This window comes from Pristiophorus japonicus, chromosome 2, assembly GCF_044704955.1.
Source record: "Pristiophorus japonicus isolate sPriJap1 chromosome 2, sPriJap1.hap1, whole genome shotgun sequence".
Lineage (NCBI taxonomy): Eukaryota > Metazoa > Chordata > Chondrichthyes > Pristiophoridae > Pristiophorus > Pristiophorus japonicus.
This window is the reverse complement of record NC_091978.1, coordinates 17,306,044-17,333,673: the sequence shown is the minus strand read 5'-3', so window position 1 is coordinate 17,333,673 and position 27,630 is coordinate 17,306,044. Positions and strand designations below refer to the sequence as shown.

Genomic DNA, 27,630 nt, shown 5'->3' with positions numbered 1-27,630 from the left:
CATCTGAAGTAACTAATTGCAAGAAGAGTTCTGAGTGGTTTCAATGTGAGAACGTGCGAGGCAAACGGTTCATGCGCGACAATCGTTTCTGCAGAAGAAAAGGGATCAAGTTGCCAGCATGCACGTACTGAACTGTAATCGCGGAGGGATGAATGCTGCACTGGGAGTGGCTGCAGGTGGCCTCGAGGAGGAGATTGTCTAGCTCCGGGGTTCCGGAACGCGCTCTCTGGGCTGCGTTCTGTGCCTGGTACCTGGTGCGGGCGCTGCCCCCGTTCCCAACATCAGTGGCAGCCGTGAGGGACAGCGGCTGCAGCAGCGCGCATACACACACACACATCGGCAAAGCAAGGGCAGAGGAGGGTGAACTTGTGCATTCAGTTTTTAGATTTTTATGGCAGATTTTCTGAGTCCTTGCTCATGGTGAGTGTCACGTTGTGCAATTGTTAGCGATTTTGCAACAGAAGGATATGGATATGATATATGTCGAAGTGTTACGTGCAGGTCCGCCAGCCGGTGAGAAGTGGCAACGCAATATTTTAAATTCCGTTAAGGCAGGTTTTCTGTTAAATCCGTATCTGGATAAACGAGAGTTTCCTGTACTTGCATTGGAGGCTGTTCAGAGCAGGTTCACTAGGTTGATTCCAGAGATGAGGGGGTTGACTTATGAGGATAGGTTGAGTAGGTTGGGCCGATACACATTGAAGTTCAGAAGAATGAGAGGTGATCTTATTGAAACTTATAAGATAATGAGGGGGCTCGACAAGGTGAATTCAGAGAGGATATTTCCACTCATTGGGGAAACTAAAACTAGAGGACATAGTCCTAGAATAAGGGGCTGCCCATTTAAAACTGAGATGAGGAGACATTTCTTCTCTCACAGGGTTGTAAATCTATGGAATTCTTTGCCCCAGAGAGCTGTGGAGGCTGGGTCATTGAATATATTTAAGGCGGAGATAGACAGATTTTTGAGTGATAATGGAGTAAAGGGTTATGGGGAGCAGGCAGGGAAGTGGAGCTGAGTCCATGATCAGATCCGCCATGAATTTATTGAATGGCGGAGCAGGCTCGAGGGGCCAAATGGCCTACTCCTGCTCCTATTTCTTATGTTCTTATGATATGTTTGTAGGGTGAGATGAAATGGAGTGGATGGAGGCTCGTGTAGAGCATAAACACCGGCATGGACCATTTGGGTCGAAGGGTCTGCTTCAGTGCTGTAAATTCTATGTCATTCTAAGACCAAAAACAACAGTGGGATGGGACAGGAGTTTGGGGAAGTCAGTAAATACAAGAAGACTTTTAGAAACTGTTAGGATAGAGAGAGTGCAGAGGAGATTTATCAGAATGTTACCAGGGATGAAAAACTTCAGTTATGTGGAGAGACTGGAGAAGCTGGAATTGTTATCCTGAGAGCAGAGAAGGTTGAGGGGAGATTTACTGGAGGTGCTCAAAATTATGAGGGGTTTTGACAGAGTAAATAAGGTTATGATGTTTCCCCTGGCAGGAAGGTCGGTAACCAGAGGACACAGATTTAAAATAATTGGCAAAAGAACCAAAGACGGTGAAGAGGAAACATTTATTTTACAGAGCGAGTTTTTATGATCTGGTGTGTGCTGCCTGTAAGACTGATGGCAGCAGATTCAATAGTAAGTTTCAGGAGGGAATCGGATCTATGTTTGAAAAGGAAAGAAAAAAAAATACAGGGCTCTGGGGAAAGAGCATGGGTGGGGGATGAGTGGGACTAATTGGATAGCTCTTTCAAAGAGCACAATGGGCCGGATGGCCTTCTTCTGTACTTTAAGATTCTATGGTAAGACATGCACAGAATAGTGGAAGTGTGAGAAATAAAATACGACCCTGGGGAATTTCGATGTAATTGGTACCTCTGCAACCTAGTTGGATAATAGTGATGGATTGGAAGTGGGATCCCATAAAGATAAGTTGGCTCAGGGAGGTGGTGGGGGGAAGCTTTATTTGTAAAAGAGGCTGTAACTGCAAAAAAAAAGGGAGGGTATTAATCAGCAGGAGGAATCTGAAATGGTTTTGGCTGCAGCTGGAGCACGACGCTGATCCGTGGTATGTGTTATAGGCCTCTTGGGGCAAGGAGGAGAGCTAGAGACTGGGAGCTTTGCGAACAAAATTGGAAGAGCAGCCGAAGAGTTATTATCTTGGGACATTTTAACTGTCCTTTGATTAAGTGGCCTGGTGTGGGGTAGCCAAGTGCGGAGGGAGCTGGGACTGATGTATTTGTTTCCCTATTCAACACAGTAGCAAGTACCAGAAAGGAGCGTTATTGGATTTAATACCTTGTAGTGATAGCACTTAGTTGGCAATATTCCATCTCCGTGTGGATGAGCAGCTGGACGATGATGATCATTATAGTGTTGGATTGCAGTTCTTAAGGCAAGCTAATGTTGCTCATAGTTTAATGTTGGTGGTTAATTTCAGCAGGGCTAAATTTTCAATTGCAAGGCAAGAAGTGGGGATATCGGACACGCTGTTGGGTAAGAAAATCTGTAATGCATCAATTTTAATCCATGCTCAAGAAAACTTTGTACATCCCTCGGAGAAAAGGGAAGGTTTAAAGTAAAATGAAATCTAGATAGGTTTAGAAAATTTGGAGGGAAGGAAGGAACGAAGGAAAAGGGAGACTGAGAGAAAGAAAGGGAGGAGGAGAGAAAGAAAGAAAAAAAGCGAGAAAGATAGAAAGGGAGAAGGAGAGAAAGAAACAAGGAAACTTGCATTTATTTAACGGAGTGATTCTTTGCACTGCATCATGTTTGGCTCTCTCTGCACATGCGCACTCGATCCGATCGCACATGCGCAGTACCCAATTGGTGTGGCTGCCGTGACCTGCACCACCACGCTTCACTCGGCTCCGTGCGGAGGTCAGGGGAGAGAGGTTCAGATAAAGAGGGGGGGAGAATCAGAGGGGGAGAGAGGTTCGGATGGGGGGGGGAATCAGGGGGAGTGAGGTTCGGATGGGGTGTGGCGAGCGAGGATCGATGGGGGGAGAATCAAAGGCAGAGAGGATCGGATGGAGGGGAAGATCAGAAGGGGGAGAGATGATTGGATGTGGGAGAGTGGGAAGAGGAGAGAGGACTGAAGGAGTAATCTTATGGGGAGCGCTCAAATTTGGTTCTAATTGCCGATGGCGCAACGAGCAGGCGGGAGTTCCGTGCCGGGTGTAGTGTTGGGCCTGAATACTTGCAGAAGAAAATAATATTAGCATCCATAGCGGCACAAAGGTGAAAACTTTGTCCACCACCTTGATTTTAAAATTCTCATCCTCATGTTAAAATCCCTCCATAGCCTCACCCCTTCCTACCTGAAGTCGGCAGTGTGAGTGCTCCTAATCCAGGAGGGTGTGTCCGGTCTGTTCACTGAAAGCAGTAGTGTTAGCACTATGAGCTCTCCAGCCTGGCTGTCACAATGAAAAAATCTTGACTAATCAGACAGGCAGGATCTAATTACACATTCCAGACAAAATGCTGGGTCCTCCAATGTGGACCAATCAGAAACCTGGTCTTGTCCTTCAATGGGGACCAATCAGAAAGCTGGTCTTGTCCTCCAATAGGGACCAATCAGAACTTTGATGTTGCAAATAATGACAGCCTTTATCTAATGCCAAGTGTCAGCCATGGCTCAGTTTATCACACTCTCACCTCTGAGTCAGAATTCAAGTCCTTTCGGATGAGACATTAAACCAAGGCTCCATGTGGCCTCTCAATGGATGTAGAAGATCCCTCGGCACTATTTTGAATACGAGCAGAGGAGTTCTGATATCCTAGTGAACACTTATCCCTCACTGAACACCTAAAACAGATTATTTGGCCATTTATTTAATTTCTATTTCTCGGAGGTTGATGTGCACAGGACACACATCTGCTGATAATGTGAGTGACTGGAGGTTCCTTTAAAAACATCCCAGCAAATGGTTGCACCTTAGTTGTTTGTAATATCGTATTCAATTATCATCAGCAAGAGATGGTTTCTAGGGGGCTCCCACCCTGGACAGGGAGAGGGTTGGAAGTAAAGACATTGGCATTAGAAACCTCCAGGTTAGGCTATACGATACAGCGTATCTATAAAGGAAATAGATCAAGATAAGTTTCTGAAGGTCAGTCAATCAAAGATGCCAAAGCATTGTGAGATGGTTACAGGGAAAACAAATATAGTTTTGAGTTGTATTGCTAGGATAATTGAGTACTGTCATAGATCACTATTCTTACAGCATATAAACAGCCCATTCGGTCCAACCAGTTCATGCTGGCATATGCTCCTCTCGAGCCTCCTCCCATCCTTTCACATCTAACTATCAGCATAACCCTCAATTCCCTTTTCTCTCATATGCTTGTCTAGCCTCCCCTTAAATGCATCAATACCATTTGTCTCAACCACTTCCTGTGGTAGCATGTTCCACATTCTCACCACTCTCTGGGTAAAGAAGTTTCTTCTGAACTCCCTATCTTATTTCATGTTGACTATCTTATATTGATGGTCTCTAGTTTTGCTCTTCCCCACAAATGTAAACATTCTCTGTATGTATACTCTATTGAATCCGTTCATAATTTTAAAGACCTATTGGGTCACCCCTACTTGGGCTATATAAGGCACTGGTATACCTGCACTTGGGTTAGGTTGAATTTTGGCCCTCACAAACAGTGAAGGACATCAAGGCTCTGGAGACTGGGATGATACCAAACCTTGGTGCCCTTTACTATGATTGTAACGTCCATGATTTAGGATTATTTACTTTAGATGTGATTGACATCTTCACAAAGATCAAAGAACTGGACTCCGTTCAGTTAGTTAGGTGAGAGATGGTAGGACATCACGGCAAGCAAACCCCAGCAGGGCAGAGAAAACGGTTCAAGGACACTCTCAAAGCCTCCTTGAAAAAATTTAACATTCCCACCGACTCTTGGGAATCCCTGGCCCAAGACCGTTCAAGTGGAGGAGAATCATCCAGGAAGGTGCCGAACACTTAGAGTCTCTTCGTCGGAAACACGCGGAAGCCAAGCATGAACAGTGGAAGGAGCGTTCGACAAATCAAGCACCCCACCCTCCCATTCCTTTAGCCACCACATGCCCTACCTGCGACAGAGACTATAGATCCCATATTGGTCTCATCCGTCACCTCAGAACTCGTATTAGTGTGGAAGCAAGTCATCCTCGACTCCGAGAGATGGCCTAAGAAGAAGAGGAGGGTAGGACTAGAAGCCATGTTCATCAAATCCACAGGTGAAGAGTTAGGTTAATTGCTAGGAAGTATCTCTTTTCAGAGATTTTTTACCCTCTGGATCCATGTGGCCAGTTTGGAATATCTGCAGTTCGTTCAAAGGGAATTCGACAAGTTCTTGAGGCAAGCAAACACTACCAGTTGCAGAGGGGACATTGCTAGGCAGGTGTGATTATGAGGGATCGTGGGCAACTATTGGGATGTCTCTTGAAGGTGGCTTGCTTGCCTCAAGATAACGCAGAGGAATTTCTCCAGAGCTTTTCCCTGAATTGGCTGCAGCAGGTTTTTTTTTGGTCTGTTTTTTCTGTGTCCCAGGAGATAGCATAGTTAGGGGGTCGATGAATGGTGTACATATGATTTAGGGTTGTATTGCTAAGACAATTAAGTATAAGACACTCTACTTAGGTTGTACGAGGCCCGGTTGACTGGCTATGGCTGAGTTGAAGGTTTCTGACAGTCTCTCCTTGCCCATCTCTTTGTTTGGATGAACTTCGATGACACAGTGATCCTGACTTCTCGCTCACATTTCCGGTGTTTTCTAACCAGCAAAGTTTTGAGTCCGTTCTGTCTCAGGAGCTGCTGTTGCTTTAGTTGCGGGTTGACTCTGGATAGTTCTGAAGGACATTCACAAGAAGGGCACTGTGACCTTTTCTGACATTATCCCTGGCTGATAACAGCAGCCTCTCATGGCTTCTGTATCCCGTGGCGATGGGACACATTCTTTCTTTGCAGAGCCACGGGGCTGAGTCGGCGACGCTTTCAGCAGCGAGTCTGACTTCTATTCTTACAGTACACATTCATTATGTGCGAATATAACCTGTGGTTGATCCAGACACTGTGTCCCATTCTCCGCGACTGACATTCATCAAAGTGAAAAGCATAAAAAATACAACACAAAAAAGTTCACATCATAAAAGGAATAATCTGTCTTTCAGCAGAACTGCACTTGATGAATGAGTGTGGACTCATTTGGCCCAATGCCACAAGGCGATTTGTGTCACAGTCTGGCTGTTACCTAGTACCATTTGAGTACTGTTTATGTTGAAGGAGCATAGGCACAGGAGTACGCCATTCAGCCCCTCATGCCTTTTCCGTCATTCAATTAGATCAAGGCTCATCTGTATCTCAACTTCTGGTTCCGATTCCCTTAATAACCTTGCCCAATCAAATCTATCAATCTCAGTTTCAATTGACTCCCCACCTCCATCCCTCCACCCACAGCCTCAACAGCTTTTTGAGACAGACAGAAAAAAAGGCTTGCATTTATACAGCGCCTTTCACGGCCTCAAGACGGCCCAAGAAGCATTGTCATCACTGTTATAATATAGGAAGTGCGACAGCCATCTTACACACAGCAAGCCCCCACAGACAGCAATGTGATAATGACAAGATACTGTTTTTGTGATGTTCTTTAAGGCATGAAAATTGGCCAAGCCACATAAGAACATAAGAATAGGAGCAGGAGTAGGCCATTTGGCCCCTTGAGCCTGCTCCGCCATTCAAAAAGATCATGGCTGATCTGATCTTGGCCTCTACTCCACTTTCCTGTCTGTTCCCCAAAACTCTTGACTCCCCTGCAGTTCAAAAATCTGTCTATCTCTGCCTTGAATATATTCAATGACTTGGCCTCCACAGCTCTCTGGGGCAGAGAATTCCAAAGATTCACAACCCTCTGAGAGAAGAAATTTCTCCTCATTTCCATCTTAAATGGACGACCCCTTATTCTGAAACTATGGCCCACAGTTCTAGATTCCCCCATGAGGTGAAACATCCTTTCTACATCTACCCTGTCAAGCCCCCTCAGAATCTTATATGTTTCAATAAAATCACTTCCCTTTCCTTTAAACTTCAATGAGTATAACTCCGGGGATAACTCCCCTGCTCTTATTCAAAATAGTGGCAGCTGATCTTTCACATCCACCTGAGAGCAGACGGGGCCTTATTTTAACGTCTCATCCAAAAGACGGCACCTTCGACATTGCAGCACTCCCTCAGCACTGCACTGGAGTGTCGGCCTAGATTTATGTGCTCAAGTCTCTGAAGTGGGACTTGAAACCACAATCTTCTGACTCAGAGGCGAGCGTGCTACTCACTGAGCCAAAGCTGAAAGAGAGATCCAGATTTTTGTTACCCTTTGTGTGAAGAAGCGCTTCCCGGCTTCACCCCGAACTCTAAGCCTCAAGCGATTCCTACTCCCAGCCACCATTTTCTTCCCTCTCCTCCTGAAGGTGCTTGAAGGGATGCAGCTCCACAGAAGCTGGCAATCTTAGCCAAGTGGCCATTCTTCGAAAGTGAGCCTTGACAACAAGTTGTGGCTGGTTAATTGACCAATGGGGAGCCTCACAGCTCTGTCAGATCTTCTTCCCGCTCAAGGTCCATGGTCATGCACTTTCCTTCACTTGTTCACATATACCCATTATTCCTGTGCTCGCTGATCGACATTGGCTCCCGGTTAAGCAACACTTCGATTCCAAAATCCTCATCATTTTTTTCAAATCCCTCCATGGCCTCGCCCCCCTCCTACCTCTGTAATCTCCGCCAGCCCCACAACTCCCTGAGATATCTGCACTCTTCAAATACTGCCCTCTTGACCATCCCTGATTATAATCGCTCAACCATTGGTGGCCGTACTTTCTGTTGCTGAGGCCCCAAGCTCTGGAGTTCACTCCCACCTCTCAGCCTCTCTACTTCCCTTTTCTCCTTCAAGACGCTTCTTAAAACATACCTCTCTGACCATCTGCCGTAAATTCTTCTTATGTGGCTCGGCGTCAAATTTATTTGTTTTGTTTTATAACACTCTTGTGAAGCGCCTTAGGACATTTTACTATGTTAAAGGCGCTATATAAATACACGTTGTTGTTTTTGTACCTTGACAGCAGAAGGATGATTATCAACTGTTGCTATGTCAACTGAATGCTCGGGATAAAAGTGACAAGAAACTGAACCTTCATCTGATTATCATAACATGAGATTTAATATTTGTTTGCCAGTAGTTTTCTTGACTCAATGCTAACTTGCATTCAACTCCATGAGTACCATTGGCTGGTGCCGTGGGCTATTTACTGGACTTTTGTCTTTGGGCTGACGACCAGTCCAGACGGATGGGTTAAAAGTCTCTCTCTGTTGGCTTTAAGGCTCCAAGATTAGAAGGGCTAAAAGGGAATAATTACTAAAGGCCAGCAGATAATGTAAAAGGAAATACCCTGTAGTAAGGGTCATTTTTTTTAAGCAGATGAAAAGTAAAATAATAGTTGAAGAGAGGATAGAACTGTTTAAATATGGAAGAGGGAGAATGAAAGTATGGCAGAGCTGTTAAATAAAGATTTTGTGTCGGTGTTTACAAATGACGATGGAGTGAGAATATCTGTCCACTAGAGGGTATGGAACAATTGAGAGAGATAACGAGAGAGAAAGAAAGAAAGAGAGAAAGAGAGAAAGAGAGAAAGCAAGAAAGCAAGAAAGCAAGAAAGAAAGAAAGAAAGAAAGAAAGAAAGAAAGAAAGAAAGAAAGAAAGAAAGAAAGAAAGAAAGAAAGAAAAACTTTTGTAATGTCGTAACGCAGAAATCAAATCGGCAAGTGGAGTACCTTTTATGGTGCTGAACAAGATACAAGAAATGTGATCCTTCTCTATATTTATTGTCTACCTTCCAGCATCTCTCTGTTGAAGCCTTTCTTGACTTTCTCTGTTTTGTAGTCATTATTTCTTCATAACCTTGAAACACTCTTCCTTCTCTCTCCATCGTTGCTGTGTTGAATAGAATAATTATCACACTATTTCCCACTTTTAACCAATTTTCACAGAGCCACAAGATCATGGAAATCTTTGCCTCGTTCAGTCTTCCCCTCAGCCTATAATCTACATGGCTCTGAAACTGCTATTGTTTGGTTTATCTCACCCCGCCCCCTGTTGTTTTCAAAATGAGTGGTGTTCTGCAATAGAGGCTGGGGCTTTCATGGGCCTTCTATCCAGTTTTCTCACTTCCAGCGAGCTTTTCTTTGTGAAACTGTTTGAAGAACAGAAAGAATAGATAAGGGTAATGTAGTAGATGTAATATATTTGGATTTTCAAAATGCCTTCGATATGGTGTTTAAAGCAAATGACCTTATGACCAAGGTCTGGACATGTTTGAGTCGGGGACAAGTAGCAGAATGGATAGTAAGCTGGCTACAAAACAGAAATCAGAGAGTAGGGGTTAAACTAGGTAGTTACTCTGACTGGCAAAAGTGGGATTCCACAAGGATCAGTGCTGGTACCATTGTTGTTCACCATTCAGATTTGCACTCAGGAATTGGAAGTGAGGTGAGAGTGACTGCCCTTGACATCAAGGCAGCATTTGACCGAGTGTGGCATCAAGGAGCCCTAGTAAAACTGAAGTCAATGGGAATCAGGGGGAAAACTCCCCACTGGCTGGAGTCATACCTAGCACAAAGAAAGAAGGTTGTGGTTGTTGGAGATCAATCATCTCAGCCCCACGACATCGATACAGGAGTTTGTCAGGGCAGTGTCCGAGTTCCAACCATCTTCAGCAGCTTCATCAATGACCTTCCCTCCATGATAAGCTCAGAAGTGAGGATGTTCGCTGATTATTGCACAGTGTTCAGTTCCATTCACAACTCCTCAGATGATGAAGTAGTCCATGCCCGCATGCAGCAAGACCTGGATGACATTTAGGCTTGGGCTGGTAAGTGCCAAGTAACATTTGCGCCACACAAGTGCCAGGCAATGACCATCTCCAACAAGCGAGAGCTTAACCATCGCCCCTTGATATTCAACGGCATTACAATTGTCGAAACCCCGCCAGAGAAAAAAAAGCCAAAGAGCTAAATTTCGCAAAAGAGGCCACCTCATCCAGCGCGGTGGAAAAAACATTTCAAAAATGGTAGGTGCGCCAGGTTTCTGGCAGGCCTGAATTTCTACCCCCTGGTCTCCATATTATGAAAATGATATAGAGGCACTGCAGAAGGTGCAAAAAAAATTTACTAGAATGATACCAGAACTGAGAGCTTATATCTATCAGGAAAGATTGAACAGGTTGGGGCTCTTTTCCCTCGAAAAGAGAAGGCTGAGGGGTGACCTGATAGAGGTCTTTGAGATTAAGAAAGCGTTTAATAGGGTAGATGTGGAGGAGATATTTCCACTTGTTTGGGAGACCAAAACCAGATGCTAATAGTCACTAATAAATCCAACAGGGAATTGAGGAGAAACTTCTTTACCCAGAGAGTGGTGAGAATGTAGAATTCATTACAACAAAAACGTAGCTGAGGCGAATACCATAGATCCATTTAAGCGGAAGCTAGATAAACCCATAAGGGAGAAAGGAATAGAAGGTTATGCTGGTAGGGTTAAATGAGAAGAGTGAGAGAAAGCTCGAGTGGACCATAAACACCAGCACAGACCAGTGGTGCCGAATGGCCTGTTTCTGTGCTGTAAAATTCTAAGTATGACATTAAAGGGCTGATTTTCTGAAATGTTTACCAGACACCTGGAAAATGGGGCCTCGACTGATCGAAGCTGAGGGAGTGAATCAGTAGAAATTCATGCGCAGTTGATGCCATCTCCCTGTTTCCTCCTGTAGAGGCCATTCCATAACAGAAAGATGAAAGGCACGGAATCCTTTTATGTTGGTTTCTGGCTGGATATAAAAGAGATAAAAAATCCAAATGTACATATTAATCCCTTTTACAGATTCACTCTTCTTGTTATCCAAAAGGTGCTCTGAATATAATGAGTCCCTTGATATTACACACCGACTGTGAAATTTTTCAAGACAGTTCCAGTTTACCATCTTTCCCTAAAGCTGCATTTTTTTCAAACCATTCTCAGGATGTGGGTGACGCTGGAAAGATTGGCATTTATTGCCCATCCCTAGTCGCCTTTGACAAGGTGGTGGTGAGCTGCCTTCTTGAACCACTGCAGTCCGTGTGGTGAAGATGCCCCCACAGCACTGTTAGTGAGGTAGCTCCAGGATTTTGACCCAGCGACGATGAAGGGATGGCCGATCTATGTCCAAATCATGATGGTGTGTGACTTGGAGGGGAACTTGGAGGATGTGGTGGTTCCCATGCGCCTGCTGCCCTTGTCCTTCATGATTCTGACCTGCCCTCATTTTATGGAATGAAAACAAAAACGAATGAGGTGTCTCTCCTTGACTTTCAGCTGTACAGCACTTTATTGTTCTCTCTGGCTGTCGCCCCATGGGAAATTAATTTGAGTAGAGGAATTGGGACACAACCCAAATTCCACCCCCTCCAGTGACCTCGGTTCTGAAATCCAGGGCCCAGGAATTCTAGTGAGGAAAGATTGAAGAAATTGGGAATGTTTAAGAATGTTTTCGAAGAGGGGAAGGCCAACTTGTTGACACAACTGAGTGAGATGTTAGAAGCCAGCCATGTTGGTGTGGGACTGGAGTCACATATAGGCCAGACAGGGTAAGGACGGCAGGTTTCCTTCCCTAAAGGACATTGGTGAACCGTTTGGGATTTTCATTACAATCCAAGAGTTTCATGGACACATCTTATTTCCATATTTTATTTCTGAAGTGAATTCAACATTTTCATGGTGGGATTTGAACTCACATCTCACTGGATTATTAGTCCAGGTCTCTGGATTATAAATCCAGTAACTGGAGTTCAGAAGAATGAGAGGTGATCCCATTGAAATATATAAGATTCTTAAGGAGATTGACAGGGTAGATGCTGAGAGGTTGTTTCCTTGGCTGGAGGGTCTAGAACTAAGGGGACATAGTCTCAGGAAAATTTGGCATGGAGTATAATGTTGGAAAGTGTCAGAAAAAAATCAAAGAGAAAGTTATTATTTAAATGGGAAAGATTGCAAAGTGCTGCAGTACAGCAGGACCTGGGGGTACTTGTGCATGAAACACAAAAGGATAGTCTGCAGGTACAGCAAGTGATCAGGAAGGCCAATGGCATCTTGGCCTTCATCCAAGGAGATGGAGTATAAAAGCAGGGAGGTCTTGCTGAAGTTATACAGGGTATTGGTGAGGCCACACCTGGAATACTGCGTGCAGTTTTGGTTTCCATATTTACGAAAGGATATACTTGCTTTGGAGGCAGTTCAGAGAAGGTTCACTAGGTTGATTCCGGAGATGAGGGGGTTGACTTATGAGGAAAGATTGAGTAGGTTGGGCCTCGACTCATTGGAATTCAGAAGAATGAGAGGTGATCTTATCGAAACGTTTAAGATTATGGGAGGGCTTGACAAGATGGATACAGAGAGCACGTTTCCACTGATGGGGGAGGCTAGAACTAGAGGGCATGATCTTAGAATAAGGGGCCGCCCATTTAAAACAGAGATGAGGAGAAATTTCTTCTCTGAGGGTTGTATATCTGTGGAGTTAGCTGCTTAGAGAGCTGTGGAAGCTGGGACATTGAATAAGACAGAAATAGACAGTTTCTTAACCGATAAGGGAATAAGGAGTTATGGGGAGCGGGCAGGGAAGTGGAGCTGAGTCCATGATTGGATCAGTCATGATCATATTAAATGGCGGAGCAGGCTCGAGGGGCTGTATGGCCTACTCCTGCTCCTATTTCTTATGTTCTTATGATAAGAGGTCAGACATTTAAGACTGAGATGAGGAGGAATTTCTTCACTCAGAGGGTTGTGAATCTTTGGAATTATCTGCCCCAAAGGGCTGTGGATGCTCAGTCAATGACTATATTCAAGGTTGAGATATATAGATTTTTAGACTTTTAAGGGAATCAAGGGATATGGGGCAGTGCGGGAAAGTGGAGTTGAGGTCAAAGATCAGCCATGATCTTAGTGAATGGCAGAGCAGGCTCGAGGGGCCGCATGGCATACCGCTGCTCCTAATTCTTATGTTCTTATATAACATAACCACTGCTCTATCGTACCCTAGTTAAGAGTAAGTGGTGAAATCAGGTGGCATTTTCACACCCAAATGAGAATAAAATTGTCGGAGAATTTACCAAGGAAAGCAAATGAAGCAGACATGCTAAATCGGATGCTTTTCTGAGGAGGGAAGAGACTGAGCGATATAGAGAAGACAGATAAGTGGAGTTGAGATCGGTACAAATTAGAACAAGCCTGGCCTCCCCTTCTCCCTAAACGTTTTTATGTATGTACATGTATCCTTCTGTCTGTATCTGTTTATCCTTTGTAGAATTATCCTTGTCTCTGGTTCTGTGTAGGTTGTGTGTCTGACAGAATGCACAACTGCAGAGAGATCAATGTAATTTGTCGCGAGGCACATGTATTTCATTAGTGGCCTGCTTGTTTGCCTGAAGGGCATATTCATGCACAATGATTTACATTCAAAGCTAATGAATAAACAGCCACAGGTTTAGGTTATAATAGTAGGTAAATATATTTTGTAAATCTGCAATTAGTCAAATCCTTTTTGTTGGTTTAACATGTATTTTCCTGCTGAATTACAGCCGCCTCTGATATCAATTGCAGATTGTCACGTACGGGCTGTCAGACATTGCTCCCTCTGCAGTCACCACCTTCTCTGCGAGGATCGAGGCTAATCCTACTCTAAATACCACCTGAAATAATTGGAGCGATCATTTTATAATGATAGAGAGACTGAGGGGATAAAGTGCCAGATATTTGTTCCTTTTAATGGTTATTGGACCCTTTGGACCTTGTGGAGGCTGCGATAGTGCTGTTGCGGCAGAGTTCAATAGGGATGTGCGAGTTTCAATTAACCACTTAAGAACTGAATAGGGCTGGTTTTAGGTTTGAGTGGTGGTAGAAAACTGGCACAAAACTGACACAAATGGAGATGGTTGTGGTTGTTGGAGGGCTAATCATCTCAGCCTGAGTACATTGCAGTGGGTGCTTTTCAGGATAGTGTCCTCGGGCCAATTATCTTCAGCTTCACCAGTGACCTTCCCACCATCATATGCTCAGAAGTGTGGATGTTCGCTGATGACTGTTCGGTGTTCAGTTACATTCCCAACTCCTCAGGTAATGAAGCAGTCCATGCTTGCATGCAGCATGGCCTGGACAATAAGGGGTCGCCCATTTAAAACTGTGATGAAGAGGAATTTCTTCTCTCAGAGGGTTGTAAATCTGTGGACTTCTCTGCCCCAGAGAGCAGTGGAGGCTGGGTCATTCAATTTATTTAAGGTGGAGATAGACAGACTTTTGAGCGATAAGGGAGTAAAGGGTTATGGGGAGCGGGCTCCTGCTCCTATTTTTTATGTTCTTATATCCAGACATGGACTGATAAGTGGCAAGTAACATTCATGCCGCACAAGTACCAGCCAGTGACCACCTCCAGTGAGAGAACCTAACCCACCTCTCTACTTTGACATTCATCGCCATTGCGATGACCATCAACATTCTGAGAGGAAGCCATTGACCAGAAACTCAATTGGATCAGCCACATAAATGCCGTAGCTACTAGAGCAGATCAGAGGCTGGGTATCCTGTGGTGAGTGACTCACCTCCTGACTCCCCAAAAGCTTTCCATCACCTGGAAGGCACAAGTCAGGAGTGTGATGGAATACTACTCTCCAATTGCCTGGATGAGTGCAGCTCAAACAACACTCAAGAAGCTCGACACCATCCAGGATGAAACAGTAATCGTGTTAGGCATAAATGTCCACTCCCTCCACCACTGACATACCATGGCTGCAGTGTGCACCATCTGCAGGATTCACTCCAACAACTCGCCACGGATCTTTGACAGCGCCTCCTAATCCCGCGACCTTCACCACCTCGAAGGGCAAAGGCAGAAGTTCTATAGGAACACCATCATCTCCAAGTTCCCCTCCAAGTTACATACTATCCCAACATGGACTTTTAGTGCCACTCTTTCATGGTTGCTTGGTCAAATTCCTGATACTGCCTACCTAACAGCATTATGGGAGTCCCTTCACCACATAGACTGCAGCGGTTCAAGAAGGTGGCTCACCACCACCTTCCCAAGGGCAACTAGGGATGGGCAATAAATCCTGTCTTGCCGGTGTTGTTTACATTCCAAGAACAAATTTTGGGAAAAAACGTGAGTGACTGAAGAGCCAGTCTTCTGCAGCTCTATATTCCCATCCTGTGTATGGCATTACTATGACTCTGGATGTCCTTCCTCCCTTTGTCCCACCATTGCTCGCGAAGAGTTCATCTGCCTTGGTCCTATGCTTTGGAACTCTCCCTATACTCCTCGATCTCCCTTCAAGCCCCAACTCTTCAACAAACCCTTCCTTCTTGGCTCGATTTTCCTTACACCTATCTGTGAAGATCTTATCGAAACGTATAAGATTATGAGGGGGCTTGACAAGGTGGATGCAGAGAGCATGTTTCCACTGATGGGGGAGACTAGAACTAGAGGGCATGATCTTAGAATAAGGGGCCGCCCATTTAAAACAGGAATGAGGAGGAATTTCTTCTCTCTGAGGGTTGTAAATCTGTGGAATTCGCTGCCTCAGAGATCTGTGGAAGCTGGGACATTGAATAAATTTAAGACAGAGATAGACAGTTTCTTGAACGATAAGGGAATAAGGGGTTATGGGGAGTGGGCAGGGAAGTGGACCTGAGTCCATGATCGAATCAGCCATGATCTTATTGAATGGCGGAGCAGGCACAAGGGGCCGTATGGCCTACTCCTGCTCCTATTTCTTATGTTCTTATGTTCCGATTGAGTGACTTGGGATGTTTCTTTATTTTAGGCACTATATAAATGCAGCTTGTTGGTGTTGATAATTTTAGGCAGTTTCAATCCAACGACAGGTCTCCTGGTTTGACTTACTCCTCGCTGGTTTGGGGGAAAGGAAATAATCTCCAGGTGCAAACAAAGAGGTTGAATGCAAAGTCACACTTGAGTGCTAAAACTGGATAGAGAACTGGTTGGCAGACAGGAAGCAGAGAGTCGGAATAAACGGGTCCTTTTCAGAATGGCAGGCAGTGACTGGTAGGGTGCCGCAGGGCTCAGTGCTGGGACCCAGCTAATTACAATATACATTAATGATTTGGATGAAGGAATTGAATGTAATAGCTCCAAGTTTGCAGATGACACTAAGCTGGGTGGCGGTGTGAGCTGTGAGGAGGACGCTAAGAGGCTGCAGGGTGACTTGGACAGGTTAGGTGAGTGGGCAAACGCATAGCAGATGCAGTATAATGTGGATAAATGTAAGGCAAAAACACGAAGGCAAAATATTATCTGAATGGCGGCAGATTTGGAAAAGGGGAGGTGCAACGAGACCTGGCTGTCACAGTACATCAGTCATTGAAAGTTGGCATGCAGGTACAGCAGGCGGTGAAGAAGGCAAATGGTATGTTGGCCTTCATAGCTAGGGGATTTGAGTATCGGTGCAGGGATGTCTTACTGCAGTTGTACAGTGCCTTGGTGAGGCCTCACCTGGAATATTGCGTTCAGTTTTGGTCTCCTAATCTGAAGAAGGACATTCTTGCTATTGAGGGAGTGCAGCGAAGGTTCACCAGACCGATTCCCGGGATGGTAGGACTGACATATGAGGAGAGACTGGATCGATTGGGCCTGTATTCACTGGAGTTTAGAAGGATGAGAAGGGATCTCATAGAAAGATATAAAATTCTGACGGGACTGGACAGGTTAGATGCAGGGAGAATGTTCCCGATGTTGGCGAAGTCCAGAACCAGAGGACATAGTCTAAGGATAAGGGGTAAGCCATTTAGGACTGAGATGAGGAGAAACTTCTTCACTCAGAGAGTTGTTGACCTGTAGAATTCCCTACCGCAGAGAGTTGTTGATGCCAGTTCATTGGATATATTCAAGAGGGAGTTAGATATGGCCCTTACGGCTAAAGGGATCAAGGGGTATGGAGAGAAAGCAGGAATGGGGTACTGAGGGTGAATGATCAGCCATGATCTTATTGAATGGTGGTGCAGGCTCGAAGGGCCGAATGGCCTACTCCTACACCTATTTTCTTTGTTTCTAAACTGACATATATGGCACATAAACAAAATCGCCTGTTATTTTAATTCTCCCCCCCCCCCCACTTCCACTCTAAACTGTTCCAATGAAGCTCAACGTAAGGTTGAGAAACAGCACCTGATTTTTCTTTTCGGGACTTACAATCTTCCATACTCAACAACAACAACTTATATAGCACCTTTAATGTAATAAAACGTTCCAAGGCGTTTCATAAGAGTATTACAAGACAAAGAATTTGACATCGAGCCATTAAGGAGAAATTAGGGCAGATGAAAGAGGTAGGTTTTAAAGAGCGTCTTACAGGAAGAAAGAGAGGTAGAGAGGTGGAGAGGTTTAGGCAGGGAGTTCCAGAGCTTGGGACCTTGGCAATAGAATAAACGGCCACCAATGGTTGAGTGATAATAATCACGGATGCTCAAGAGGTCAGAATTAGAGGCGCACAGATACCTGAGGGGGTTGTGGGGCTGGAGGAGATTACAGAGATAGGGAGGGGCGAGGCCATGGAAGGATTTGTAAACAAGGATGAGAATTTTGAAATCGAGGCATTGCTTAACTGGGAGCCAATGTAGGTCAGCGAGCACAGGGGTGTAGACCACTTCCCATATCTCGGGAGCCTCCTATCAACAAGAGCATGAATCGACGACAAGATCAAACACCGCCTGCAGTGCTCCCGTGCAGCTTTCGACCACCTGAGGAAAAGGTTTTTTGAAGACCAGGCCCTCAACTGTCACCAGGCTCATGGTCTACAGGGCTGTAGTAATACCCGCCCTCCTGTATGGCTCAAAGACATGGACCATGTACAGCAGACACCTCAAGTCGCTGGAGAAATATCACCAATGATATCTCCGCAAGATCCAACAAAACCCCTGGGAGGAGAGACGCACCAACATCAACGTCCTCGTCTAGGCCAACATCCCCAGCATTGTAGCACTGACCACACTCGATCAGCTCCGCCGGGCGGGCCACATAGTCCGCATACCAGACACGAGACTCCCAAAGCTAGTGCTCTACTCAGAGCTCCTTCGCGGCAAACGAGCCAAAGGTGGGCAGCGGAAACGTTACAGGGACACCCTCAAAGCCTCCCTGATAAAGTACGACATCCCCACTGACACCTGGGAGTCCCTGACCCAAGACCGCCCTAAGTGGAGGAAGTGCATCCGAGAGGGCACTGAGCACCTCGAGTCTCAACGCCGAGAGCATGCAGAAATCAAGCGCAAGCAGCGGAAAGAGAGTGCGGCAAACCAGTCCCAACCACCCCTTCCCTCAACGAGTACCTGTCCCACCTGTGACAGAGTCTGTGGCTCTCATATTGTACTGTTCAACCACCAAAGATCTCACTTCAGGAGTGGAAGCAAGTCTTCCTTGATTCCGAGAAACTGCCTATGATGATGATGATGATGATGGGTGAGCGGGACTTGGTGCGGCAGTTGGTGAGAGGGGAGCGACCTGTCAAAAGCCCAGCGGGAGATCGAGAGCCAGCGGCAGTTGGTGAGAGGGGAGCGGTCTATAAAAAGCCCAGCGGGAGATCGAGAGCCAGCGTACCGGTGCAGTTACAGCGGGAGAGAAAGCAAAATAGAAGTAGAAAGTAATCAAAAAGTGACGTCACAGCCAGTGGGGTAAGTGATTGGCTGGTGATTGGTGAGTAGCTTTTCTTTTCTTTTTTATATCAGTAAGTGAACTGCAACATTGTTATTACCAATTTAAGGGTATCTAAGGTTAAGACATGGCAGGAGAGCTCGGCCATGTGATATGCTCCTCCTGTACCATGTGGGAACTCGGGGACACTTCCGGTGTCCCTGGGTGCTACGTGTGTGGGAAGTGTATCCGCTTCGAGCTCTTGACGGTCCGCGTTGCAGAATTGGAGCTGAGGGTGGATTCACTCTGGAGCATCCACGATGCTGAGAATGACGTGAGTATCACGTGTAGTGAGTTGGTCTTACCGCAGGAGAAGGGTCCACAGCCAGATAGGGAATGGAAGACCAGCAGGAAGAGAAGTGCAAGAAAGATAGTGCAGGGGTCCCCTGTGGTCATCCCCCTGCAAAACAGATACACTGCTTTGAGTACTGTTGGGGAGGATGACTCATCAGGGGAGGGCAGCAGCAGCCAAGTTCATGGCACCGTAGGTGGCTCTGCTGCAAAGGAGGGCAGGAAAAAGAGTGGGAGCGCGATAGTGATAGGGGATTCGATGGTGAGGGGAATAGATAGGCGTTTCTGCGGACGCAACCGAGACTCCAGGATGGTATGTTGCCTCCCTGGTGCAAGGGTCAAGGATGTCTCGGAGCGGGTGCAGGACATTCTGAAATGGGAGGGAGAACAGCCAGTTGTCGTGGTGCACATTGGTACCAACGACATAGGTAAAAAAAGGGATGAGGTCCTACGAAAAGAATTTAAGGAGCTAGGAGCTAAATTAAAAAGTAGGACCTCAAAAGTAGTAATCTCGGGATTGCTACCAGTGCCACGTGTTAGTCAGAGTAGGAATCGCAGGATAGCGCAGATGAATACATGGCTTGAGCAGTGGTGCAGCAGGGAGGGTTTCAAATTCCTGGGGCATTGGAACCGGTTCTGGGGGAGGTGGGACTAGTACAAACCGGATGGTCTGCACCTGGGCAGATCCGGAACCAATGTCCTAGGGGGAGTGTTTGCGAGTGCTGTTGGGGAGGAGTTAAACTAATATTGCAGGGGGATGGGAACCTATGCAGGGAGACAGAGGGAGACAAAAATGAGGCAAAAGCAAAAGACAGAAAGGAGATGAGGAAAAGTGGAGGGCAGAGAAACCCAGGGCAAAGAACAAAAAGGGCCACTGTACAGCAAAATTCTAGAAGGACAAAGGGTGTTAAAAAAGCAAGCCTGAAGGCTTTGTGTCTTAATGCAAGGAGTATCCGCAATAAGGTGGATGAATTAACTGTGCAAATAGATGTTAACAAATATGATGTGATTGGGATTACGGAGACGTGGCTCCAGGATGATCAGGGCTGGGAACTCAACATCCAGGGGTATTCAACATTCATGAAGGATAGAATAAAAGGAAAAGGAGGTGGGGTAGCATTGCTGGTTAAAGAGGAGATTAATGCAATAGTTAGGAAAGACATTAGCTTGGATGATGTGGAATCTATATGGGTAGAGCTGCAGAACACTAAAGGGCAAAAATCGTTAGTGGGAGTTGTGTACAGACCTCCAAACAGTAGTAATGATGTTGGGGAGGGCATCAAACAGGAAATTAGGAGTGCATGCAATAAAGGTGCAGCAGTTATAATGGGTGACTTTAATATGCACATAGATTGGGCTAGCCAAACTGGAAGCAATACGGTGGAGGAGGATTTCCTGGAATGCATAAGGGATGTTTTTCTAGACCAATATGTCGAGGAACCAACTAGGGGGGAGGCCATCTTAGACTGGGTGTTGTGTAATGAGAGAGGATTAATTAGCAATCTCATTGTGCGAGGCCCCTTGGGGAAGAGTGACCATAATATGGTGGAATTCTACATTAGGATGGAGAATGAAACAGTTAATTCAGAGACCATGGTCCAGAACTTAAAGAAGGGTAACTTTGAAGGTATGAGGCATGAATTGGCTAAGATAGATTGGCTAATGATACTTAAGGGGTTGACTGTGGATGGGCAATGGCAGACATTTAGAGACCGCATGGATGAATTACAACAATTGTACATTCCTGTCTGGCGTAAAAATAAAAAAGGGAAGGTGGCTCAACCGTGGCTATCTAGGGAAATCAGGGATAGTATTAAAGCCAAGGAAATGGCATACAAATTGGCCAGAAATAGCAGCGAACCTGGGGACTGGGAGAAATTTAGAACTCAGCAGAGGAGGACAAAGGGTTTGATTAGGGCAGGGAAAATGGAGTACGAGAAGAAGCTTGCAGGGAACATTAAGGCGGATTGCAAAAGTGTCTATAGGTATGTAAAGAGAAAAAGGTTAGTAAAGACAAACGTAGGTCCCCTGCAGTCAGAATCAGGGGAAGTCATAACGGGGAACAAAGAAATGGCAGACCAATTGAACAAGTACTTTGGTTCAGTATTCACTAAGGAGGACACAAACAACCTTCCGGATATAAAAGTGGTCAGAGGGTCTATTAAGGAGGAGGAACTGAGGGAAATCTTTATTAGTCGGGAAATTGTGTTGGGGAAATTGATGGGATTGAAGGCCGATAAATCCCCAGGGCCTGATGGACTGCATCCCAGAGTACTTAAGGAGGTGGCCTTGGAAATAGCGGATGCATTGACAGTCATTTTCCAACATTCTATTGACTCTGGATCAGTTCCTATCGAGTGGAGGGTAGCCAATGTAACCCCACTTTTTAAAAAAGAAGGGAGAGAGAAAGCAGGGAATTATAGACCGGTCAGCCTGACCTCAGTAGTGGGTAAAATGATGGAATCAATTATTAAGGATGTCATAGCAGCGCATTTGGAAAATGGTGACATGATAGGTCCAAGTCAGCATGGATTTGTGAAAGGGAGATCATGCTTGACAAATCTTCTGGAATTTTTTGAGGATGTTTCCAATAAAGTGGACAAAGGAGTACCAGTTGATGTGGTATATTTGGACTTTCAGAAGGCTTTCGACAAGGTCCCACACAGGAGATTAATGTGCAAAGTTAAAGCACATGGGATTGGGGGTAGTGTGCTGACGTGGATTGAGAACTGGTTGTCAGACAGGAAACAAAGAGTAGGAGTAAATGGGTACTTTTCGGAATGGCAGGCAGTGACTAGTGGGGTACCGCAGGGTTCTGTGCTGGGGCCCCAGCTGTTTACATTGTACATTAATGATTTAGACGAGGGGATTAAATGTAGTATCTCCAAATTTGCGGATGACACTAAGTTGGGTGGCAGTGTGAGCTGCGAGGAGGATGCTATGAGGCTACAGAGTGACTTGGATAGGTTAGGTGAGTGGGCAAATGCGTGGCAGATGAAGTATAATGTGGATAAATGTGAGGTTATCCACTTTGGTGGTAAAAACAGAGAGACAGACTATTATCTTAATGGTGACAGATTAGGAAAAGGGAAGGTGCAACGAGACCTGGGTGTCATGGTACATCAGTCATTGAAGGTTGGCATGCAGGTACAGCAGGCGGTTAAGAAAGCAAATGGCATGTTGGCCTTCATAGCGAGGGGATTTGAGTACAGGGGCAGGGAGGTGTTGCTACAGTTGTACAGGGCCTTGGTGAGGCTACACCTGGAGTATTGTGTACAGTTTTGGTCTCCTAACTTGAGGAAGGACATTCTTGCTATTGAGGGAGTGCAGCGAAGATTCACCAGACTGATTCCCGGGATGGTGGGACTGACCTATCAAGAAAGACTGGATCAACTGGGCTTGTATTCACTGGAGTTCAGAAGAGTGAGAGGGGACCTCATAGAAACGTTTAAAATTCTGACGGGTTTGGACAGGTTGGATGCAGGAAGAATGTTCCCAATGTTGGGGAAGTCCAGAACCAGGGGTCACAGTCTAAGGATAAGGGGTAAGCCATTTAGGACCGAGATAAGGAGAAACTTCTTCACCCAGAGAGTGGTGAACCTGTGGAATTCTCTACCACAGGAAGTAGTTGAGGCCAATTCACTAAATATATTCAAAAGGGAGTTAGATGAAGTCCTTACTACTCGGGGGATCAAGGGGTATGGCGTGAAAGCAGGAAGTGGGTACTGAAGTTTCATGTTCAGCCATGAACTCATTGAATGGCGGTGCAGGCTAGAAGGGCTGAATGGCCTGCTCCTGCACCTATTTTCTATGTTTCTATGTTTCTAGGACACGGGCTTCCGAGTTTTGGATGGCCTCTAGTTTACATGAGGTAGAATGTGGGAGGCCAGCCAAGAGTGTTTTGGAATAGTCAAGTTTATAGGTATCAAAGGCATGGATGAGGGTTTCAGCAGCGGATGAGCTGAGGCAGGGGCGTAGACGGGTGATGTTACGGAGGTGGAAACAGGCGGTCTTAGTTATGCCGCGGATATGTGGTTGGAAGCTCATTTCACATGATAACCTCTGACCCCCTCTTGTCAGATGGCAGATGTTGATAATTGTACTATTCCCATTTACACCTCCTCTAGACCCATCTTTTGTTCCTTTACTTGGCCCGTCACCACCTCCTTTTGCCTTACACCATCATCCCTTGTGTTTGTTCATCACTGTTGTCTTCCACCCTATCCCAGACCTTCCCTTTTTGTTCTTTCCTCCCCTTCCCACTTTTCCTGCCTCTGCACCTGCTAAACAGGTGAGCAAGAATTTCTTCTCAGAGGGTCGCGAATCTGTGGAATTCTCTGCCCCAAAGAGCCGTGGAGACTAGGTCATTGATTATATTTAAGGTGGAGATGGACAGATTTTTGAATGATAAGAGATTCAGGATTATGGGGAGCAGGCAGGGAAGTGGAGTTGAGGTCAAGATCAGATCAGCCATGAACTTATTGACTGGCACAGCAGGCTCGAGGGGCCAAATGGCCTACTCCTGCTCCTATTTATTATGTTCTTATGTAAAACCTGTTTTATCTCTAATTTTTTTTCAGTTCTGACGAAAGTTTGTTAACCTGAAACATTAACTGTTTCTTTAGCCGCAGATGCTGCCTGATCTGTTGAGTATTTCCAGCATTTTCTGTTTTTATTTGACATTTATGCTATATTTTGGGGGATAGAAGAGGGCTTTACTCTTCAGCTAAAGAAATTCGAAAGGCTGAACAGCCTATTCCTGTTCCTATGTTCCAATGTTCTTATGATCACAAATTGCCTGGGCCCCAAGCTCTGGAACCCCTGCCTAAACATCTCTGCCACTCTACCTCTCTTTCCTCCTTCAAGACGCTCCATAATACCTACCTCGGTGGCAAATTTTTTATCTCATAATACTCCTGTGAAGCGCTTTGGGACGTTTCATTACGTTAAAGGTGCTATATAAATGCAAGTTGTTGTTGTTATGTAACATGCTACATCTGATTTAGGAATATCTCAGATTGGGCAAAAACGGGTCGACGTTCCAGGGTAGAATCTCGGCCAATTGTCCTGATCTCCCACAGCAGCTTCAACATAAAGCTCTGGATAAACGGTGCAAGTATCCTCTATGCCAATTCTTCGAATTGTCCACTGACCTCCCACCGAAATTATGGCAGGAGTTTGAGAGAAACCCTCTCGGAAATGACAGATATCTTACGACTTGAATAAGCGCAATCTTCCACAACCAGAACAAATACTAGGAGATAAATGAAATGTTTTTCTTGCTCCTCTGAATGATGTGACTCATTGGTTGCAGTGAGTCACTATGGTTAACGTAATTCTCTCTTTGTCTTCTGTAGGCTTCTGTTGTTTCTCATCATCATCATAGGCAGTCCCTCGTAATCGAGGAAGACTTGCTTCCACTCCTGAAGTGAGTTCTTTGGTGACTGAACAGTCCAATATGAGAGCCACAGATTCTGTCACAGGTGGGGCAGACAGTCGCTGAGGGAAGGGGTGGATGGGACTGGTTTGCCGCACGCTCCTTCCGCTGCCTGCGCTTGACCTCTTCACGCTCTCAGCGTTGAGACTCGAAGTGCTCAATGCCCTCCCGGAAGCACTTTCTCCATTTAGGGCGGCCTTTGTCTGGGAATTTCCAGGTGTCAGTGGTGATGTCATACTTTATCAGGGAGGCTTTGAGGGTGTCCTTGTAATGTTTTCGCTGCCCACCTTTGGCTCGTTTGCCGTGAAGGAGCTCCGCATAGAGCACTTGTTTTGGGGGTCTTATGTCTGGCATGCGAACTATGTGGCCTGCCCAGCGGAGCTGATCGAGTGTGGTCAGTGCTTCAATACTGGAGATGTTAGCCTGGTCGAGGACACTAACGTTGGTGCGTCTGTCCTCCCAGGGGATTTGCAGGATCTTGCGGAGACATCGTTGGTGATATATCTCCAGCGACTTGAGGTGTCTTCTGTACATCGTCCATGCTACTGAGCCATATAGGATGTATTACTACAACCCTGTAGACCATGAGCTTGGTGGTAGGGCCTGGTCTTCGAACTCTCTTTTCCTCAGGCGGCCGAAGGCTACACTGGCGCACTGGAGGCTGTGTTGAATCTCCGTATCAATGCTTGCTCTTGTTGATAAGAGGCTCCCGAGTTATGGGAAATGGCCCACACTGTTGAGGGCCGCGCCATGGATCTTGGTGACTGGGGGGCAGTGCTGTGCGGCGAGGACAGGCTGGTGGAGGACCTTTGCCTTACGGGTGTTTAGCATAAGGCCCATGCTTTCATATGTCTCAGGAAATACATCGACTATATCCTGGAGTTCAGCCTCAGAATGAGCGCAGACGCAGGCGCCGTCCACGTACTGTAGCTCAACGACAGAGGTTGGGGTGATCTTGGACCTGGCCTGGAGGCGGCGTAGGTTAAACAGCTTCCCACTGGTTCTGTAGTTTAGTTCCACTCCAGCGGGGAGCTTGTTGACTGTGAGGTGGAGCTAGGCAGCGAGGGCTGCACTTAACCTTAGCTCCCATTTGCCAAAAAGTGAATCAGTATTGATTTATTTGGAGGAGCTTGTGAAGAAGAAAAAAAACAGGCCTGTCCTTGAACACTTAGAGTCAACAGCTTCTAGAGAGAGAAAAAAAATCCAAAAATATTTTACAAGTTCCTCAACCTTTCCTACTGTTTCCAATTTAATCGCACTCACCTCCAAGCTCTTCCTGTCAAATTTTAAAACCATCTTATTTTTTGAGTGGAAAATCTGGACGGTAAAAATCAAATTAACTTATTAGCTGTTAGCGTGGGTGAAGTTCACAGTAATGTTCCTGGCTTAATGAGTCTCCTTATTAGTGCACGACTTCCCGAAGGAAGGTGGTTTCGTTTTTCCTCAGAAGACTCACGACACTTCTGAGGAAATGGTAAAAAGTGCCTGAGTTTTGAGAAACCTGAATAGGATGAAAGGAACATTCAGCCTCTCGAGCCTGCTCCGTCATTCAGTAAGATCGCAGCTGATCTGCACCTCAGCTCCATTTACCCTGCCTTGGCTCCATAGAAGTCTACCGAAGGATCATGGAGCAAAGGTTGGAGTTATGCTGCACAGCAGCCATGATCTAATGGAGTAGCAGAGCAGGCTCGAGGGGCTGAATGGCCTGCTCCTGTTCCTGATGAAAAAAAAAAGAATTGATTTATATAGCGCCTTTCACGGCCACCGGACGTCTCAAAGCGCTTTACAGCCAGTTAAATACTTTTGGAGTGTTGTAATGTGAGAAACGCGGCAGCCAATTTAAGAACATAAGAAATAGGAGCAGGAGTAGGCCATTTGGCCCCTTGAGCCTGCTCCGCCATTCAATAAGACCATGGCTGATCTGCTCATGGACTCAGCTCCACTTCCCTGCCCGCTCCCCATAAACCCTTTACTCCCTTATCGCTCAAAAATCTGTCTATCTCCGCTTTAAATATATTCAATGGCCTTTCCTCCGCAGCTGTCTGGGGCAGAGAATTCTACAGATTTACAACCCTCTGAGAGATTTGCGCACAGCAAGCTCCCACAAATAGCAATGTGATAATGACCAGATAATCTGTTCTTTTTTGTAATGTTGATTGAGTGATAAATATTGGCCAGGACACCGGGGATAATTCCCTGCTCTTCCTTGAAATAGTGCCATGGTATCTTTTATGTCCACTTGAGAGGGCAGACGGAGCCTCGGTTTAATGTCTCATCCGACACTGCAGTGCGCCCTGGATGGTGGGATTAGGCTGGCTAACTCTTTTTTCACCTGGCCTCCTTCTGTGTCGTAATTTTTCTATGATTCTATAAACAACAATGTCCAAACAAAATTTAAAAAAGTAAACACACAATTCTCGTTTATGGCTCTAAGAGGTTTTCTCTTGGGTTGCTTGTAGCAGTGTCTGGGAGATTCCTGCTGATTCCAGGAGAGTCCTGGGGGAGCTGGCACCCTACGGGTCATCTTCATGCCTTCCAATCTTGTGTCTTTCAGGGAAACACTTATCAGGATATTCAGGACATCATGGATAAACTGCTGCGGACCGTGAACCAGATGGTCATCATGCTGGGAAGAGACCATAGCCTCATCGTGAGTACTTCCCTGTTTTATTTACTTCCTGCTTCCCGGATGTTTCAGGGATGGAATGTCAACAGGAGGACAAAGGTTTTGCTTATTTTGTTTTGGTGCAATGGTTGAATTGTGTTGATTTTACCGCTGCTAACTCAGGGAGTTAGTCCTCTGGCAATTTCGCCTTAGTGGCCGAGTCTCTCGGCATGTCGTGCTTCTCGGTGATCACTGGAAGATGAAGCAGGACCTCCGGTACAATCAAACTTGACCCTTAGCAGAAGAAGGAGGAATAATTATTTGTTTTGGTTTGCTTTCCAGTCCCTAGTATTTAGCGACACCAGCTTCCTTCCCTTAGCTTGGCTGATTCTTTCACTTGTGAGGACGTACCGCATCGAGTGCCGTGATCATTACACAATAGAAGAGAATCCACAATATAAGAGGAAGGACACCTTAGCAGATATTTAGGATTGCCCTCAAGTGGCCTCTGGCCTCACTGAGACGT

At 45.7% G+C, this 27,630-nt stretch overlaps 1 protein-coding gene across 3 annotated transcripts in view; it reads left to right on the top strand.

Moving 5' to 3' along the window:
* LOC139236054 (dedicator of cytokinesis protein 2-like) overlaps window positions 1–27,630 on the top strand; it is a 1,544,097-nt gene that overhangs the window by 557,679 nt on the left and 958,788 nt on the right. For all 3 annotated transcript variants that reach the window (XM_070866795.1, XM_070866794.1, XM_070866796.1), the window contains one exon: window positions 27,054–27,149. In XM_070866795.1, the coding sequence (XP_070722896.1) occupies window positions 27,054–27,149 (96 nt within the window). The remainder of the gene's footprint in view (window positions 1–27,053; window positions 27,150–27,630) is intronic.